Genomic DNA, 13,529 nt, shown 5'->3' with positions numbered 1-13,529 from the left:
GCTTCCTAAGAGAAGCCTCCTCATACCAGGACCTCAATTCTCCTGCTATCCACTCTCCAGTCTGTGCACAGCTCCTGAGCAGCATTTCCCACAGCAGCTGCTTGATGTCCCTTTTGTGATTCTTGGACCGCTATCTAGGCCCCTGAGAATAGACTAGAAGAACAAAGAGAATATCTTTCAGGCGCTTAAGCAGAACTAGAGTCCAGGCTGTTGCGCAGTATTGCTCACCCAAGGAGCTCAGTGACTAAATCACAAACCATCGCAGGAACAATAAACACAAATCCAGCATCTGCGATTCATCAGGCATAAAGGTGGCAACTGTTATCCCTCTTTATACGGTTGAAGAAACGAAGACACAGGAAAGTTGGGGTCTTTCCCAGAACACACAGCAGTTATTGGAAGTGGTAAGATCAACACCCAAGCAGTCTGGTTCCAAAGTCTGTCCTCTAACCGCTAAGTTAGAGGCATCCACATGACTTAATTAATAGCAATGAAGTGGTTTAGGGACATGGGAGATGGGCCAAAGAAGAGCAAAGGAATGTTTCATGTGAGAGGTTACACTGAGGTAGACCCCAGGGAGCCTGGAGTTGCCAGAGGAAAGGCAATGGGAAGAGTACTCCTGGGAGAGAGAATAGAACCAGCCTGTGGACAGTGCCATGCAAGCATGAGGTGCTGAGCTCAGTCCCCAGCAACCATGTGAAAATCTAGACATGGTGCTGCATGCCTGTTATCCCAGGGCTGAAGGGGTGGAGACAGGCAGCGATTCTTGGGTTCTGCTGAGAGACCCTGTCTCAAAAAACAAGGTGTGAGCCAGCAAGGTGGCTAGCACATAAAGGAGCCTCTGTTATTCAGACTGATGACCTAATTTCCACCCCTGGGACCCACGTGGTCAAAGGAGAGAACAGACTTTAGGAAGTTGTCCTCTGGCCTCCACATGTGTGCAGTGGCGCACACACAGGAAAGCAAACACACAGAAAAAAAAATAAGGTAAAACAAATAAGTTTAAAAAAAAAATTTTTCAAAAAGAGGACTAGCTCCTGAAGAACGATATCCAAGATTGATCTCTGACCTCGGGCCAGGTGGTGGTGGCACACGCCTTTAATCCCAGCACTCGGGAGGCAGAGCCAGGTGGATCTCTGTGAGTTCGAGGCCAGCCTGGTCTATAGAGCGAGATCCAGGGCAGGCACCAAAACTACACAGAGAAACCCTATCTCGAAAAACAAACAACAACAACAAAAAGCATGTGCACATACATTTTTACCGCATATACACATATACATAAAGATGGGGTGGGGGAAATCTCCTAGCTGAGTGTAATGCCAGGTTGTGTGAGCAGAGCTGAAACAGTTGGGACAGACATCTTGACTTGGACTCTAATTGACAAAGATTTCAAAGAGAATAGACAAACCCAAACTACACACTGAAGCCAGGATGGGAGGTCAGACTCTGTCAGCCAAGAAGTTTACTCAAGCTCACCTCACCATGTTGTGCCAATGGAAGAATTCAAATGGGCTGTGACTACTGGTAAAACCAGCAAAGGTGTACATGCGCTTAACAAACACATGGCACCATAGCACTTACTGTGCGCAAGGGTCTGCCGAGTGCTTGTCAGATATTAACTCATAAATAGCAACACAAGAATGTCACCTGGACTTCAAGACTGCTGCTACCAATGGACAAAAGTGTTCAGCACAAGCCCTTGAGGGATGAAATGTGCTGTTACTCGAGTAATAAGAAATAACGCTAACAAAGAGGTCTCGGAAGCACAGAAATTCAAAGCAAAGAAGCCCCCTTCATCCAAGTCCTTGAACTGAAAGTCTCCTGATCAAAGGCCACACAAGCAACTCTTAGTTTATCATCTCCATGATCCCCATCACGTTTGCTTGAACCATCCCATAAAAATCAATAATGCTTTTTCTTTGAGTTTCCAAAGGAGGACAAATGCATACATACTTGTGTCTGCTGGGGTTCTTCACATCCCCTTCCTTAAACTGACTGGAGGAGGTATTTAAATAAATAAAACACAAATGGTTTTGTATTCATTTCCCTGGGTAACCCCAAAATAGCTAAGATTGAGACTCTATCCACAGTGCTCCACACCCTCCTGCCTGAACATTTACATTTCCTAAAATCCCCAAAATTCAAATCTCTATGATGTATCAAAAGCCAATGTTTTGGGACAATGTGATATCACGGAATAAACCCTGTGCCAAGAACATTTCATCTGATTCAACATCACCTGAAGAGCACTGTTAAGAGATCCCCTTGCTTGGCTTTGTGTCAAGCTATCTGTCCTGCTCTGCAGAGGGTGCAGCCGTGGAAGTTTACCTGGAGAGATCTAATGACGGTCCGCTGTAAGAGAAATCAAGATGGTATTTGGGTAGATAAATAGATAGATGCTGGACTCAGAAAAACATCTGCTATCTGACTGATAATGGCCATAGCAGGAACTTGGCTGTGCTTGGAGAAACAAACAGCAATTAAGGGACAAGCCAGTGCAGGGTAAGGAAGGCAATTAAAGTTAAGAACAACAAGGAAGAGCACAGGTAGTTGGTTCCCTAAGATGGAAACTGTGCCTTGAAGGGACGAGTCCATCGTCACAGTGTTCCACTGATGTCCAGGGAATCAGACAGACCGACAGCCGCGGGCAAAGGCACCATTGCAACCCCAGGCCACCACCACAGTCGAGGCCACAGGGGAGCACTGAGCTTTTTGTCTTGTTCTGTGTCATTAAATCACGATGTCAATGGCACAGTTGCTTAGAATTCCCAGGGACAGAAATCTCCACTGTCGGACCTCGTAGCCCTGTGGTATGGCGGGACGCTCCAAATTTTAGCTCGCAGATGATGGCCCAGAAGGTCTGGGGGAGGGGCCTGTGACACTTCACTTCTTACAAAGGAAGGAGGCTGATATGTTACAAGGACACGTAGTCACGCTGTAAACAACAAGAAAAATGAACCCTTAGGGAATACAATGTGTTACTTTGTATATATTCTCTGATCCTCTTTTTTTTTTTTTTTTTTTTTTTTTCCCCCCCCCCCCCCCCCCCCCGAGACAGGGTTTCCCTGTGTAGTTTCCGTGCCTGTCCTGGATCTTGCTCTGTAAACCAGGCTGGCCTTGAACTCAAGGAGATCCACCTCTGGAATTAAAGGCATGTGCCACCACCGCCCGGCTCTCTGATCCTCTCAATAGTCGTCTGATGTAGTTTTATCTCCATAACTGCGGAAGCTGATATTCAGGAAACATGTTTCTTACCTAATGAGCTAATAACAGTGCTAGTTTGAACTTAATTCAGCCTGACTCTAAAACTGCTCACCAAAAGCCACAGAAATGAGATTCACAGAATTATTAGTCATGGGATCTTAGATAATTTCTCAACTGCAACCTTTTCTGAGACGTGATTTTTCCATCTCCAATAAGGGGTAAAGGCAAACTGGACCAAAAGATGTAGTGCATGGGGATGCGGTTTGAAATCTATAAAGGCTGGAGAGAAAGCTCTGTGAGTAAAGCGCCTGCCATACAAGACCTGAACTGGGTGTCCAAAACCCCGCATAAAAAAGCCGGGTATGGTGGCACATGCTTGGAATCTCCAAAAAAAGAGGAAGCCATTCAGTTTTAATTTAACTGCAGGCTCCCATTCCCTCCAGAAAACTACCATACTTCCCTCTGTGGCTGTTACGTTATATTCTCACTTTCTGTTCAGCCATACAGAAAAATAAAAGATGACCAAGCCTGAGATTTAATAAAAATCTGTGTAGCCAGACATGGTGGTGCACACCTTTAATCTCAGCACTCCGGAGGCAGAGGCAGGAAGGAGCTCTGTGAGTTTGAGGCCAGCCTGGGCTACAAAGAGAGTTTCAGGACAGCCAAGGCTGTTTCACAGAGAAACCCTGTTTCAAAAAACAAAAAAACAAACAAACAAACTTTTTTACAAAAAAGTAAATAAATAAAGTAAAATCTGTGTATAAAAGACATGTTTACTGCTCCATCTAGGACAGTCTTTTTAAATTGAGCTATTTTAGGGGGATTTGTTGCTGCTGCTGCTCTTGTTGTTTAAATGAGGGGTCGACGACTACTTGTCTAAGTGATCCCATCGCCTTGACTTCCACCATGGCATCAATGGATTTACCCACTCCATTGCACTAAGACGCTGTCACCCAGAACCAACACGGCAAAAGAACGAGTGTCTTCCTGATATACTAAGATAATCTTGACTTGAGCTGGGTGTGGATACACACCTTGAATCCCAGCACTCAGGAGACAGAAGCAGAGGGATGTCTGTGAGTTTGAGGGCAGCCTGGTCCACATACAGAAATCCAAATCAACCAGGGGAACGTAGGAAAACCCTGTCTCAGATGATGACGATGATGATGATGATGATGATGATGATGATGATGATGATGATTTTGACTTGGAGTTCCCCTCGCAAGGTCCTTAAGGAATCTCCAAAGATCTGCTGGCCCCATTTTGAGAACTGCTGTCTAAATATTCTGGCTAACAAATTGTTCCAGCTGTGTTGTCTTTGAATTATAAATGTAATTATCCAAAATCACATGAAGATGGTTTATATTAATGTGAAGTTCTCCTTGGGAAAACTCTGGTAATGCATGTGATGTCACCATAAAAACTACTGCCTCTTTTCTGTTGTCTCCAAAAGAGACCACAGGCCTCCGATGGCCCATTAACGACTCTACATTGGTGCACTAAGGCCAACAAATTCCAATGGTAAGAAACCCATCTTGAAACAAATTTTTCTCAACAATTCTTTGCTGAGGAGCAAGCTAGAATATTTTTTAAGGCTCCCAAAACGCATCTGGATAGGATGCTTGCCAGCTAAATGATTGCAAAATCCAACAGTACAGTGAGAAAATTAAGCAGTGGAATGTTTATATATAAAAGCCAACTCTCTCCGTTGTGTGCATTAGAAACTCAGGACCAGGAGAGCTGGCTCCACCTCTAACCTGAAGGGACTGTCCCAGTGGCCCTGACGACCAACTCAGCCACCACCCAGACCCACATTCTGGGATGTAGATTGGCCCACCCTAACAGCTGTTCCATCTATGACATGCTGGAGTTCTCGAAGGCACTGGCCCTGTGGAACAGTAACCACAGGATCTACTGTAGGATCTCCATGACGTGGGGCATCAACAGGATACCCAAGAGAAGTTTGGACGAGGGTCGAGTGATGATGGTGTACAAGAAACCAGAGGCCTTCAACCAGATCAATGTCTCGTTGCAACGAACATTTTCTGGATGGGGCTAATTAGACAAAAGGGCTGGCTATACTGCATGGCACATCACAGCTCTGATGTCACTAGGATGAGTGAAGAGGTGATGGAAAGATGGAGGAGAGAGGTGGGGTTTTGTTGTTTGTTTTCACTAATTGGGGAGGGGCATACTGCAGAGGTGAAGGGTGGTTATGGAGGGACAGGGAGGTGAGCAGGATTGGGGTGCATGATATGAAATTCCCACAGAATCAACAAAGAATTATGTTTTATAAAAAGAAACTCACAATTTACTGATATAAATGGTAACTAAAAGAATACTGATTTGGGGTTCAGTATTTTGGGTACAGATATTTACAGTCTGTAAATTATCAAAAGAAACATATCTCACATCTATCTATACATCACCACACTATCGATCTCTGTTTTCTATTATAGTTTTCTATCATCCATTATGAAGAACACAAAGAAGAAAAGGGAGCAGCCCAGTAGTGAGGAATCTAGATGTAACATTTGGTCTCCATGGAGAAGGTAAGCAAATGAGATAGGATTAGGGCGGAGGTCTTCCTGTAACTACTGCTGTGGCTGTTGCCCATGAATGTACATTTTTAGAAGTGGAGCAAATGAACAACCTGCATCTGAATACCCTTAGTCACTTATCAATGACACACTCCAGACAAGGAGGAGAGCTGTCAATAAGCACTGAAATGCCAGCACCAGGGCCTCAGTTCAGTCCCCAGAACCCACATAAAAAATAAATTAATTTAAAAGAAAAGAAAAACAAAGCCATGCATGGTGGCCTGTGCTTGTAATCCCAATACTAGGGAGGTGGAGACAGGTTGCTCCCTGGGGCTACTGGGAAGCCAGCTAACCCTACCTGTCAAGGCCCAGGCTAGTGAAGGTATAGAGTGAGGAGCAGAACAAGTTGACCTCTCTCTCTATCTATCTCTCTCTCTCTCTCTCTCTCTCTCTCTCTCTCTCTCTCTCTCTCTCTCTCTCCCTCTCCCTTTCTCCCTCTCTCCCTCTCTCTCTCTATGTCTCTCTCTCTCTCTCTCTCTCTCTCTCTCTCTCACACACACACACACACACACACACACACAAATGCAGATTTCTTGGATGCATTCCACAACTTCTAGATTTTCCAAACCAGAACTTGAGACCAGACCTCAGCATTCTATGCCTTGAAGGCAACTCCTAGATCTCCCAGATGATCTCTAGGCACACGTACATTTTAAAATCCTGAATGAATTCCTCTGTGCCTATTTCCTTAACTGCAAGATAGAACTTGCTATTACTATATTTTCCTAATACAGGATTGAGATGTCAAAGGTCAATAAAAACATATAAGAGAAAATGCTTCTGAAAACTGTAGTACACTACATGAATATTTGTAACCATCAAGCCTTTACCACCCACATTTCTACCAGTTCTTCTAAAAACTAGAGAAAACAATAACCATTACAGATGTTATCCAACTGTTGTACTGAAGCCTTGGCTAACCAAAACACTGAGGTCAAGTGCTCCAGTTAATATTTAACACAACATTTTTGTCACTGTTTTGGAAAACCTTCTTAGATTCTTTCTAGCCTTGGCCAATGCATAACATATATTTAGACACCAAAAGGCTTTTCATGTTGAATCAACATTTCGATTATCTATCCTTCCACTGCAGACTTATGCTTACATAATAATCTATGTTCTATCTGGACCTCAAAAGCCCAAAATTTCTTGTTTACATTTGGGGAAGGGGTGGGAGGTGAAAACATTTCATGATTGATGGAAGCAAGTTTAGTTTATCCAAAAATAGATCTCTAGTTATAAGTTATCTTCCAAAAGCTTATTCATTTATAAGTTATTTGAAATTTAAAATGTGCTCTCTCTAGCAAATATAATAAGTTATGAATCATAACTAAGTTCTCTGGCTTGTCCTCAAAGCCTATAATGAAGATGAAATATATCTGCTAATCTTAAAACACACACACACACACACACACACACACACACACACACAAATGTTTTTCATTGGTATTTATCAAGCTCAAAACAATACTGCCTATAAAACTATTATAATTTTAAATACTGATATCTGGAAAAGAAAAAGTAATTGGAGAAAATACAGAGTTAGCAAACCAAGATTTCTGTACTTATTCTATAATGGTTAGTAGCCTCTGGCTCTCAATTATCCACAGTGTTTAACACACCCAACATGGCCACTCCAGCTCCTGTTCCAAGTCATGATTAATATGCTATGGGGACAGGCGACGGCAAAAGTGAAAACAGAGGAGAAATAAAAGTGATGTTGAGCCGGGCGGTGGTGGCGCACGCCTTTAATCCCAGCACTTGGGAGGCAGAGGCAGGCAGATCTCTGTGAGTTCGAGGCCAGCCTGGGCTACCGAGAGTTCCAGGAAAGGCGCAAAGCTACATAGAGAAACCCTGTCTCGAAAAACCAAAAAAAAAAAAAGTGATGTTGAGAAGGTGATTGTGTTCTCGAGAAAGAGACTGCATGGCGTACAAACAGCTGGCCTATAAAAAGTATGGCAGGAGTGGCAGAAGATACCTCAAGGCAGAAGAGAAGAAGGGATAGAAAGCAGGGCTGGGGAAAACATCTGCAGGAGTCCCCATGGCCGAATTCGGGGTGAGAGGGCAGATTTACCAAAGCAAAAGAAGTCTTGGCATCGATGAGGGAGGGTTCTTTTGGCTTTTTTATATAAACTGGCCTGGCCACACCTGAGTTGTGTGTGCCAAAGGGAGAGATCAGAGTTACGTTTTTTATTCTGAACCCAAATCAAGGTTGGCTTAGCATGGACTCTGCTTAGGCATGCAGGCTTTCATTCATCCTGTTCATTCATGACGCCCTCCAGCACTGTCATCCAAATAAAATACGATCCCAGTTTTTATCTTACCCCTGCAATCAGCGCCAAGTGCCAAGCATATTTGGATTCCTCACATTCTGAGTTTACAACTGAGTGTTCTAACGTCTTCCTGTCTCGCCCTTTCTCAACTCCAAGTGTGATTTTAACTAGAAATATCGTATGTTCATTCAACCAGTCAAATGCTGATGAATGTGAGCTACTGGAGGAGACCCACCAAAACCACAAGAACCTACCAGGATCCCTCCATCCTTCAAGCTTTTCAGAGCATACAAAACAAATGCTTCTAGAGACAAATTTTAGACTGCTCTAGTTTCGAAGATAGTCTGGTCATTTTGAAATAAAATGCTCAAACTATGGCAGCTAGGCGGATATTAAATCTGATCATCAAGGGTCAATGTCAGTCCAAAGCTGATGGAGTTTTTCTGAACACTCTTCATCAGTAGTCTAATGGGAAGTAGAAGGAAACTAAGAGAATGAACCTTGACACCCAAGTCTCAGGAGATCCACGTCAACTTCAGTTTCTTCAAGAGAACCTGTTCGTGGAAAGGTCAACGCAGACTTCAGTTACCACTATCAACAGCAAAGCATGTGTCATAGAGCACACATCTCTAGTTCCATAATTATAGGAGAAGGTTACAAACTCATAAAAGCAATGCTTTAGAAGGCCTAAACAGAACATGCATTCAATATACTTGAAAGCTACCAGTCCTTTTAAAACTATAATAGGGAACAAGGACGTTTCAGATAAATACCTGAGCCCAACTTTAGAAGTGATATTTCAGTTCCAACTTCATCTGGAACCAAGGAAAGGCATTCCACACCTAACACTACCATACTTTGGATTGCAAATAACTCCCCGAAGATGCGCAAGCTAAAAGTCTTGGTCCTCAGGGCAGTGCTGTTGGGAGGTGGTAGATTTGGGCAACTACCTCATGGAAGATTCTTAGGTCATGGATGCTGTGCACTCAAAGAGGACTGTGGGATCCTGGGCTCCATCCATGTCTGCTTTATCCATTCCTATTCCCCACTGCAGCCACCCACTGTTCTCAGCAGAGGTCCAAGGCAATGGAATCTCCAGTAACACGACCTAACTCAACTTTTTCTCTTTGCAACTGAACTGCCAACATAGTCCATCGCAGTCAGGGAAAGCTAACACACATGTCATAAAGGTCAATGAGAATAGTGCTTGTTTCTCTCGTGCGCTCTTTTCTTAGTCCTGCTGAGGACCTAGGCAGAATCATTACAAAGGCCCAGGGCCAAAGTCCTGGGATCAAGCACCACCAGAGCAATCAAGGCTAGGACAAGACTCCCTTTCTTTATTTATCCATATGCAACTACACCCTTTTCATTAATAAGAGAGAATCGGAGAAAAGTGCAAAATCACATCACCCCTGTTTTCATCCTCCCTCTGCAAGGTAACCCTATGATTATCCCATTGGATTAAAATCCTGTGGCTAGGGAGGGGGAGGACCTCTCCCGATCCTAACCCCAGGATGCAATTAGTCCAGCCTGATTCTTCAGCTTTGTACAAAGTGTGCTGATGCTTAATCTGAAAAAAAGAAACAAGATAAATCCAATAATTATAGTTTTCTCTAGAAAACACATCTTTGATGACGGTTGTCAAATCCTTTGAGGGCCTCTGATGGGCAGCTATTAAAGTAAGCGAGGAAAAGAGGAAAAACAGGTTTTCCTTCCAGTTCAGCTCTGAACTAAGAGCTTCAGTGACAAATCAAGTAGCTTGGTGTATGTTTATATTTTATGTCTCAGAGTAGTCCACCAAAAGATCTGAGCGTCGGGCTAAAAGGAGGGTAGAGCAGGTAAGCACACTTGCTGCTCTTGCAAAGGACCCAGGTTCAGTTCCCAGCGCCACACTGTGGCTCTCAACCATCTGTAAACTGCAGTTTCAAGGGATCAAACACCCTCTTCTGGCCTCTGTGGGCACAAGGCAGACACACGGTGTACAAACATAAGCTAAACACCCACCCAGATAAATTAAAAATATATAAATCTTTAAAAATGATCTGAGACAAGAATTCTTTCTAATTTCAAACATTCATAGTTGATCTGCTTGAGGAAATTCTAGGGTCTATCCATGACAGTTTCTCAGAGGTTATCATCGGAGCCATTTGCAATGATAGAATGCCACCCAACCACCTGACCACAGGTATCAAAGACTGTAAACTGTGTTCCAAAGATGAACTTTCACTGAAATCTATCATGGGCCTATAAGCAAACTAATAAAACCAAATTCAGCAATTGGAACCCTTTAAAGACTTATAGTAAGTATATAAGCATGTTTTATATTAGAATTTCATAAATATTCAATGTGTCTTTATTGAGTATTTCATAGTATGCTAAGTACCTAAGGGCACGAATACTCAGTAATTTAAGTAGTCATGTAACACCTAAGGTCTCCCATTTAAAAAAAAAAAAAAAAAAAGACTCACTAGACTCAAACTAAATAAATGCCCATCAATATTGTATGAGTGACATATGATACAAAATTATACCCTAAGATGCAGCAGCCTGTGGTTTGGGTGTCTTCTCAGACTTATTTTTAAGAACTAAGGATATGACACCATCTCTTAAGTCTAGAAATTCTGGTCCTTAAAGTCCTATCGTGTCTGCATAGGCCCTTAAATACAGTGGAAATCCAAATGACTGCAAAAAGGAGACTTCAAACTTCAGAAAGGAGATTTTTCAACAAAACACCGCTCAGGTCACAATGTGTGGGCAAAGTCTTAGGACACACTAGCCACAGAAAGTTGTGGTTTGCGCATTACTATAAAATGACCACATCTTCCTTTGGTTCTGAATCTACTTGCCCATGTCCACTGCTCCATTTGAGTGCCCGTGAAACTATACCATGTGCAAGAGGGTTGGTGTTCCCATTTTAACACAACAAACCTGATCTAGAGGGGAGGGGATAAGGCAAGCCTCCCCCCAGCCCCGCCAGGAACTTAGACCGACTATGAGACTTAACCTGTCTGATTCTGATGCAAGGAAGATTCAAAGTGAAAACCAGCGTCCTGTTTCCAAAAGTTGGCTGTCGAGCCTGCTACTGTCCTAACAAAATAGCAGAGAAATATAACAGGCAACCGTGCCAGAAACACAAACAGTGCAGCCTGTGGTCAAAAGAGCGGGCAATGAATTCCAGGCCGCTTCCCAGTCACATAACTTGAATATTGAACGGGCTTCTAAGCAGCTGCAGGAAAATACCACGACAAAGCCAAACCAAGGCGTTTTCTAAAGTTCCCGAAACTTTTTAAAAAGCTGTGATGAATCTTTTCAACTGGAATGAATTCGTCTAAAGCCATGGACACCTGCAACCCCCGAACCAGGCCACCCAAACGCTTTACAAACATCGCTGCACTTTCCTAAGACTAGTTGGTCATTTTTTGCTTTTAGATATCCTTGTACTCTCAGCAGGAAGGGGAGGATATTTCAAGGTGACTATTTTAGCAGCCTGCTCCCTCGGGGGCAAGGGGCAGAGACCCTGCTGGTCACCCTACTGGTCACCGCGTGCAGGCGCAGGAGGCGCCCACGCTCTCTCTCTCCGGCGCCCGGGTGCTGACCGTGCTCTCTGCTCTCCCTCGCGCCCTCCCGGGGTGCCGGGGTCGCGGCGGCGGGCGCCCACCTACCAGCGACAGCACTTTGTAGGTGTTGGGGTCCTTGGCTGTGCGGCCGCGCTCCGCCTTCTCCAGCGGCTCCTCCCCTAGGTCCATGGGTGCCAGCAGCGAAGCTGCGGCTGGCAATTCCGGCTCGCGGCCGTTCCCTGCCGGGCCATGCCGGGGCCGGTGCCCTGTCTGGTCGCCGTCGCGCTCCATCGCTCCGCTCTGCCCCCTCGGGCCGAGCTTTAATAGGCTCGCCGCCCCGCCCCGCCCCGCGCCGCCCCCGCCGGACCCTTGGCTCCCGGCCCTCGGTCAGCGCTCCGTCCCGAGCCACTCAACGCCCCGGATTATTTGGCTTCCTGTCTGATTTCGGGCCCTGGGCGCGTGGGCTATTTTGGGTCCCTGACGTGGGCGTGTCTTTAACTTCCACCCCAAACCCTCTCTCTCCCCGCCCGCGATCGTGGCACCCTACGAACCCTTGCAGAAATCGCCCCGCGTGGCCTCGCCGCGAAGGCTGGACTGGAATTGCTGTGTGGTCTGTAGAGGGCATGAGATCATGGAGCCCCAAAATAGAGCCCTAAAAGGATGAGGCAGCCCCGAGGTCTCAAAGGCGGGAGACGGGAGGCTTCCACCAGACCTGCGCGTTTCTCAGGGGAAATGCAAATGAGCGCGTGGAGAGGCGACTTTCTTTTTCTCCCAGGAGCGCAAACAAGAATTCCCTGTGTGAATCTACTAATCGTGGGACAGAGGGTTTACACACCACTGATGGGTTTGCACAAACACATATATGGGACATGTGGCTTCTAGGGTTTCTGTCTTAATATACTTATTTATTAGTTATTATAGACTTCCGGAGGTTTCCAGGTATCAGCGTCACGCCCCTTCGAGGTCAGCACTTTAGGTGGTGAGCAATATAAAGAATTATCAATATCTAACTTCATCTGATACGCTTTATTTTTGAAGCAGAACATGAGCAGTGGACTATAATTCTTGATGGGTTTTGTTTCTCCGTGGATTCTTCAACTTTTACATCCTCCATCAACAAAACCACGCCTCGCAGAACCCCAAGGCAAAAGCAATGTGACCAATCACAGTGACTAAGGAAAATCATGCGTTCATAAATCTTTTATTTGCTTTGTTCACATACATATATACATTTACACGTGAAAATAGATGTTTAGCGGGTGTAAATTGGGTTTGTCCCCTTTAAAATTGTCAACACGGGACTGTGGGGATGAATCAGTAGGTAAAGTGCTCGCTAAGCAAGCGTGGGGATCTGAGTACAAATGCCAGACTCCAAGTAAAAACCCTGTAGCCTGAGTTTGTATTCCCAAAGCTGGGAGGCAGAGACAGATGGATCCTGGGATATGGGTGGCCAGCCGGCCTGTCCTACTCCCTAAGTTCCAGGCTAGTGAGTAACTGTCTCAAAAGAGGTGAGCTGCCCTCCAGAAAATGTCAGCCAAGGTAGTTTTGACCTCCGCTTTCACATATGGATGTGGGTACAGATGTGAACACACACACACACACACACACACACACACACACACACACACACAAGATAAATAAAAATAAAACAATGCGGAGACTTTCAATTTATACTGACTTCATTCAGGCATTCAGTAATGAATCTTTCAATATTTTGAATACCATATATATATTAAATAATTATATATATAATTATATATATATATATATATGCATGTCAGTCAAGCAAGGGGATAGACTAGGGTCAGCACATAGAGAGAAGGATCAACATCTAGCTACTCAAGTCACCCACGTGTAATAAAGCCACACTTAGACTATATTGAGAGAACAGATGA

The 13,529-nt window shown here is 44.5% G+C and overlaps 1 protein-coding gene across 1 annotated transcript in view; it reads right to left on the bottom strand.

Annotated features, from left to right (window-relative positions):
* The window catches only part of Enpp1 (ectonucleotide pyrophosphatase/phosphodiesterase 1), a 64,139-nt gene extending 52,188 nt beyond the window's left edge, over positions 1-11,951 (bottom strand). The window contains exon 1 of the mRNA XM_028877405.2: positions 11,740-11,951. Coding sequence (XP_028733238.1) covers positions 11,740-11,925 — 186 coding nt within the window. The 5' untranslated portion in view covers positions 11,926-11,951. The remainder of the gene's footprint in view (positions 1-11,739) is intronic.
* Between the last annotated feature and the right edge of the window lie 1,578 nt (positions 11,952-13,529).

Source organism: Peromyscus leucopus, chromosome 8a (genome assembly GCF_004664715.2).
Source record: "Peromyscus leucopus breed LL Stock chromosome 8a, UCI_PerLeu_2.1, whole genome shotgun sequence".
Taxonomy (NCBI): domain Eukaryota; kingdom Metazoa; phylum Chordata; class Mammalia; order Rodentia; family Cricetidae; genus Peromyscus; species Peromyscus leucopus.
This window is presented reverse-complemented; position numbering and strand designations above follow the sequence as displayed.